This window comes from Myxine glutinosa, chromosome 2 (assembly GCF_964187855.1).
Source record: "Myxine glutinosa chromosome 2, kmMyxGlut1.1, whole genome shotgun sequence".
Classification (NCBI taxonomy): domain Eukaryota; kingdom Metazoa; phylum Chordata; class Myxini; order Myxiniformes; family Myxinidae; genus Myxine; species Myxine glutinosa.
In genome coordinates this window covers 184455454-184461754 of record NC_136262.1, presented here as the reverse complement: position 1 = coordinate 184461754, position 6301 = coordinate 184455454, and the positions used below count along the sequence as shown (strand labels likewise).

At 42.7% G+C, this 6301-nt stretch overlaps 2 protein-coding genes across 4 annotated transcripts in view; both read left to right on the top strand.

The window, feature by feature from the left end:
- The window catches only part of LOC144890985 (uncharacterized), a 532245-nt gene that overhangs the window by 136078 nt on the left and 389866 nt on the right, over positions 1 to 6301 (top strand). The gene's annotated exons all lie outside the window — the stretch shown is intronic.
- Positions 1 to 6301, top strand: part of LOC137421006 (ceramide transfer protein) — a 140820-nt gene that overhangs the window by 46308 nt on the left and 88211 nt on the right. For 2 of the 3 annotated variants that reach the window (XM_068106627.2, XM_068106629.2), the window contains exon 2: positions 1364 to 1480. The exons of the other annotated variant lie outside the window; for it this stretch is intronic. In XM_068106627.2, coding sequence (XP_067962728.1) covers positions 1364 to 1480 — 117 coding nt within the window. The remainder of the gene's footprint in view (positions 1 to 1363; positions 1481 to 6301) is intronic. 3 annotated transcript variants of the gene reach the window in all.

The window sequence follows — 6301 nt, the reverse complement described above, 5'->3', positions numbered from 1 at the left end:
TCAAGATTGAAAGACATGTTCCAGGTGTTTGACAAGTTTGTGATTTTGTCAAGGTCTTCGTGAAGTGGCTGCTGCTTTGCTTATCTGTCGTAAGGATGAGGGATGACATGGCAGAGAGCGAAGTCATCAGCTGAGAGATAAAGACTATTTTCCAGAGTATCAGTGAGCTCATTGATGAATATTAGGATTAGAATGGGGCCTGGAACACTACCTGGGGGCACTCCAGCCTTGACAGGGAGTGGAGAAGAAAGGTTTCCGTTGAGAGCAACACGTTAGCTGTGAGAGTGGAAGAAGTCTGTTATCCAAGATTGGAGTTGGCCTTGGATTCCATAGGCAGACAGTTTGGAGAGCAAGGTAGGATGCCAGACTATTGTTAGCTCAAGATATGTGCAGAGAGACGGCCCTGATCTCATGACTGATATTGAGGGCCTCCATCCATTGTTGGGAGAGTAGAAGCAGCATACCAAAGGTAGAGTGACCAGATCTGAATTCTAATTCATTATCTGAGATGAGGTTGTTGGAGAAAAGGAAGGATTTCATATCAACGGCGATGATTGATCACATGACCTTGCTGATGATTGGAAGTAATCTTAATTGGTCTGTTGTTGAGGGATCCGTTTTTGCACCTTTTTCATGTAATGATGTGATGGTGACTGATTTCCAAGCAAATGGAAGATGGATGACCTGTGGTAAATGGCAGGGTGAAAAGGGAAAAGAGAGGAAGTGCAAGAGCAGCAGAGCAGGTTTTTAGGGCGTGTGAGCTGATGCCCTCCGGCCCAGTTGAAGATTGCCAGAAACCTTTCCACCTTCTCAGGTGCAACTTTAGACTGTAATACACATATAAACTGATTATATTTTGTATTCAAAAGGTGAAAGGCCTATGGTCAAGTCCCCTTTAATTGAAAATCTGTGTTACTGCAATAACCTATGAATCACTCTATTGCGACCATACTTGCTACACTTAAGGACTGTAATATAAAGATGAACTGATTCAATTTTTGATTGAACAGGTCAAAGGTCATGGGCTCTATGAAAATAATTTTGGAGATCATAGCTCGTGTTTGAAGCATCCGATGTTCTCTGTTGGACTTATCTGTCTTCTCTCTCTCTCTCTGGACCTTTATTTTTGTTCATGTGACCTTTAATTGGGATCAAACATAACATAATGGGTTGACGTCTGATGTGGGCTATGGAATATCCATTGATGCGTTGACCTGAAATTCTAATTTCTCGTTTTGACTTGCATTTGCTCACTCTTAAAGAAGATTCACTTTCCTTTTTAGCTCATAGTTAACAGAATATAGAGCATTTTAATCTATGTTCCATTGCATCCTCATCTTTGTCCCTTTTTTGTGTGTGACAGCTTCACGAATTTGACGAGTGTCGTTTTGACGTCTCGGTGAATGACAACGTGTGGTACTTGCGAGCAGAAGACCCAGATGGTCGCCAGTACTGGACTGATACTTTGCAGCAGAGCAAGGTACAGCTTTTTACTTGGAAAATGTTTGAAAACTTTGCTTCAGACTGCAGATTAGCCCTTTCATGAAGATCATTATTGGGCAAGCTGGGTTTCTCTGAAAATCCAAAAGCAACATGGTAAAATTCTCCTCGATATTGCTGCTTTTAGTTGGGTTTGAACCCACAACCTCCGAGATGCCAGTTTTGTCCTCAGCCCTCAACCACTACCATAACATGATGTATTGTGCATTATTTTTTACTGGAACTTGGAGCATGGCAAGGTGTCACAGAGAATCAACGTTGGTTGATCTATTGATGTCCAAACAGCAGATGAGCACAGTCTAAACTTTTTTTGTCACACGTCGCGAAAGGGGGACTATGGTTTTCCCCTCCATCCGTGTGTGTGTGTGTGTGTGTGTGTGTGTGTGTGTGTGTGTGTGTGTGTGTGTGTGTGTGTGTGTGTGTGTGTGTGTGTGTGTGTGTGTGTGTGTGTGTGTGTGTGTGTGTGTGTGTGTGTGTGTGTGTGTGTGTGTGTGTGTGTGTGTGTGTGTGTGTGCGTGCGTGCGTTGAACCTTGTACCTTGTGAGCAGAATATCTTGAAAAATAAATGAACTACTAACTTCTAATCTGGTGCGCCACTGTATCTAGGCATAAGGAAGAACGCTATTGAAAATTGGGTCGCCACGTCAAAATCCAAGATGGCCGCCACCATATATGTCTGAACCTTGTGAGCGGGATATATTGAAAAATAAACGAACTACTAACTTCTAATCTGGTGTGTGGGTGTATCTACACATAAGGAAGAACGCTATTGAAAATTAGGTCGCCACGTCGAAATCCAAGATGGCTGTCACCATATCTAAACCTTGTGAGCGTGATATCTTGAAAAGTAAATGTCTGAACCTTGTGAGCGGAATATCTTGAAAAATAAACGAACTACTAACTTCTAATCTGGTGTGTGGGTGTATCTACGCATAAGGGAGAACGCTATTGAAAATTGGGTGGCCACGTCAAAATCCAAGATGACCGCCTTGCGGCTTCCACTTTGTCAACTCACATCACTTCACCAACGGGGGACCGAGGCGTAACGCTTGTTATAATTGGGCTAAGGCTCGTAATAGAACACACACACACACACACACACACACACACACACACACACACACACACACACACACACACACACACACACACACACACACACTTAGTACAGCCACTGAGAGAGACACATACACACTTAGTACAGCCACTGAGAGAGACACATACACACTTAGTACAGCCACTGAGAGAGACACACACACAGTCATCACTATCGTCATTTCCTGGGATACTCTGGGTACCAGTGACGTCATAAAAATGGTGCCGCTTTTCTCACCGTACTCAGTGGGGCAGTTCCTCAAGAGGAATTTCCTCCTCCCCATGGATGCCAACTGATGGGGATTGTCCGTGCCCTATCAGTTTCAAGCAAGGAAGCAGCACGTACCATTTCTAAAGTGTTTGGTATGACTTGGACCGATCCAAACCAGATGGGTGCTTTTTAGGAGACACCATCTCCTTACTGGATGGCCGTTGGCTCCCTACGGGAGCTCATCCGCCCTTTGCCAGGTGTTGTTTTTGGTACTGGCAGGGTGTCACAGTCACCCTCCCACTATAGCAAGGCCAGTTAGGGGTGTCGGTTTAGTCGCCACCAACCCGACCATGCGGCAGGTATCACTGGGTTACATGTTCCCAAAAGACTGACCTGACCAGAAAACTTGAAACTTAAACTTAAACTTGCGTTTATTTAATAGATGAAACCCAAACTACGGTAAACATGGTAAACAGAAAACTAAATTGTGTATGGCAATTCTCACTGGACCTCACTCTCACTGTGCTTTATGGTTCTTCTTCAAGAGTGAAAAGTTTATATAAAGGGGTGCCAATTTGATTCATACAGCTGCATGAAGAAGTAGATATATTTTAACCTATACATGTAGGGTGTCCCTTTGTATGAACTTTTCTATAGCATTACTTGGTTCCTCCTACGCACACAAGTGGGTAGTCCAGCATGTATACGAGATTTTTTGAATGTCCCTTCTTTTCTATTGTTTGGCATTTTCTACAAGCCATGGAATGTCCCTTCTTTTCTATACTTTGCCACATGGTGCATACCATATAAAAGGACCTTTTCTATGCCCCAGGCATTTTCCCCAATAATTCAAATCAATATAAGGATGTGGCTGCTGGTTGCATAGGTTTCTGCTTCAGGGAAAAGTTAAGTAAATCCTCAAATCTGTCCTTATGGATGGTTTATGCATCTGGGCCTTTGACCTTTACACATTTACAGCTACACCATTAAGACCTTTCATCTGCAATCAACGACCTTTCATTTAGTACATCCTTGCATTTATTTGCCACACAAAATACACCATACACAACCAGTCCTGTTGAGGGTCTGCAATCTCTGATTGTTCTATCTATTTTGTTTTTACAATAAAATATATATAATGGCATGCACAGATTTTTATATTGAACTTTGCCACGTTTTGGTTGGAAGACATGTGTATTATTGTATTTTTCAAAACCAAAACGGGTGGAATTTTAGATTTCTTACATATATTTTCTTACACTCCCGCTCCCCCACCTTCACTCCCCTTCCCCCACCATATATTTTACCTGACTCTTATTTCCTTCCATGTTATTCCTTTTCGTTTTTTTACAGGGCAAGAGTCATAAACATAGCAGGTAGACATCTTTATACCAGTGTGCTTTTGTCTACTTAAGGGTTCATTCTGTATGATAATGCAGTATGTAATCCGTTAGTAATTATCTACATCCTGGCAGTGTGTGCTGCTTCATGGAGCATGCTCTTTTTATTTGTCTTAAACTAAGTGTCTCATTGACACTCACATGCGTATGTAAAATATTTATTGGTATCCTTTGCAATAGTTATCTGTAGGACTAATAACATGGTTAGATAAAGCCTTCCTTTAAATTAATAAAGGAATTGTTAATGTGGCACTGAAAGTGTTAGGTTGAAGGAAGTCGTTTGCAAAATGTGCACTGAGGAAGCAGTGAGTGTCTATTATACAGTACGATAGAAAATCAGTGTACCGTGTAAAACCTCCTGTAAACAGGCGAAGCTAGGTGGAGGACTTGTGGGCACAAAAGGCAGCAGAAAGCGCTATGCGCTTTAAATAAACCACCATCACGAACTGTTTGGCCAATGGACTGCAGGGCATGGTGCTGAGAAGGGCTGAAGAGCCCTAGCTCAGGGCATAACACTTTTTTGAGGGCCCATCCCGCAGGGCACATCAGCTGGTGGTCAATGATGGGGCATGCCACCTACGATGAAGGTGGTGCCAAAGTATATGAAGGCTGTGGCCATGCTGCATGTGGCAATTGGAGTTGGGTGTAGAAGTGCTTAAGATCTCCCTCCCTCTCTCTCTGCTTCGTCATCCAAGTGGGAAGGACTATTCCTGAGAGACAAAGACACCTATTCCCATCGCCATCATCATGTGTCCTCATCGCCATCATCATCTGTCCTCATCGTCATCCTGCCACACCAGCCCTGTGCTGTGCCAGCCACCTGCACACCACCGACTCATGCTTGTATAAGTCCTCGCCTGCCCCTTTGTTCTTCATGTACGAGTCCGGTAGTTTGGTGCCATTAGGAGGAATATTTAGTTTTTGTACATAAGGTTTGTCCCATCATCCCGAAGTCGAAGGCTTGGTACATTCCATCTTATTTATAGTGTGTCTACCTTTATCCTCGTATTTCCTTTTAAATAAACCCATTTATATTTGTAAGAAATGCTTCACCCCCTCCCCTCCTCTCCCTCTTTTGACTTTCTCTTGTGTTTCACTGCCAGTTTGGGCTTTTATTGGGTGATCCTTGGGGAATCTTAATTTTAATATTGAACACAGTGTACAGTAACTTTAACATCGTTTCAGTCATTCGCGGGGATGTTGGACCATCCGCCCCAGACGGTCCGTGTTAACGGACTCATCTGACACAAAAGTACCTTCTTTAGGAGCCATCTACATCAAGTATGTAAGTGCAAAACCTCTCCCAATCCCAATCCTCATAGCCTCATATATTCTCCTCCCTTTTCATTATTTTTTCTTACTAGAGTTGCCAGTGTCCACACGGGATTCTAAACTGGGTAGGGATGAATGCAGCAAAATTGCAAATGGCGTCTTGTGTCATGGAGACGTCAAGCTGGGAGCAACAATTCGCATTTATTGTCAAATGTGATGCAATGTAAAAGCTCTAATGGCAGCAAGGTGCTCCATTTGAAACTGTTTGTTCGATATATGTAGCTTTTTGATGCCAAATACAAAATTTGTATTGGTGCCAAAGCCAGTGACCGATTGCATTGCTCTCCTCCAAACATTCTTCACCTTTTCTAACCCCCATTCCCCAACCATCCTGCCCTTTTGTTTTCCCTATCCTCCTAAAACCCCACCCCTTTCTCCATTCCTTACAGGTAATGTGTGACATAACTCCTTATGAGAACGACAAATAATTAGTGCTGTTGTTTAAATAAAAAAGAGGAAGCAAAGGTGAACTTAAAGGCTCCTAAAGACTGGCTTACTTTTCATGTGATATTGAACACCTTTTTGCCAATACAGTACCACATGCAGGATCAAGTGTTGTGTATAGTAATGTGATCGTAGGTGATACAGTGCAATTGCACCGCAGCCTGGTAATGTTGCTCTGTCTTTTGAGGGGTAGTGTGAGAGTGTTCAATGTGCTTTAAAAATGCTTCTGATCAAATTAATCCCCTCCGAATGGCAAATAATATAAAAAATGCTTTTGAGTGGCTTGGTGTGTTTATTTATATTTTTATCATGAGCCTCC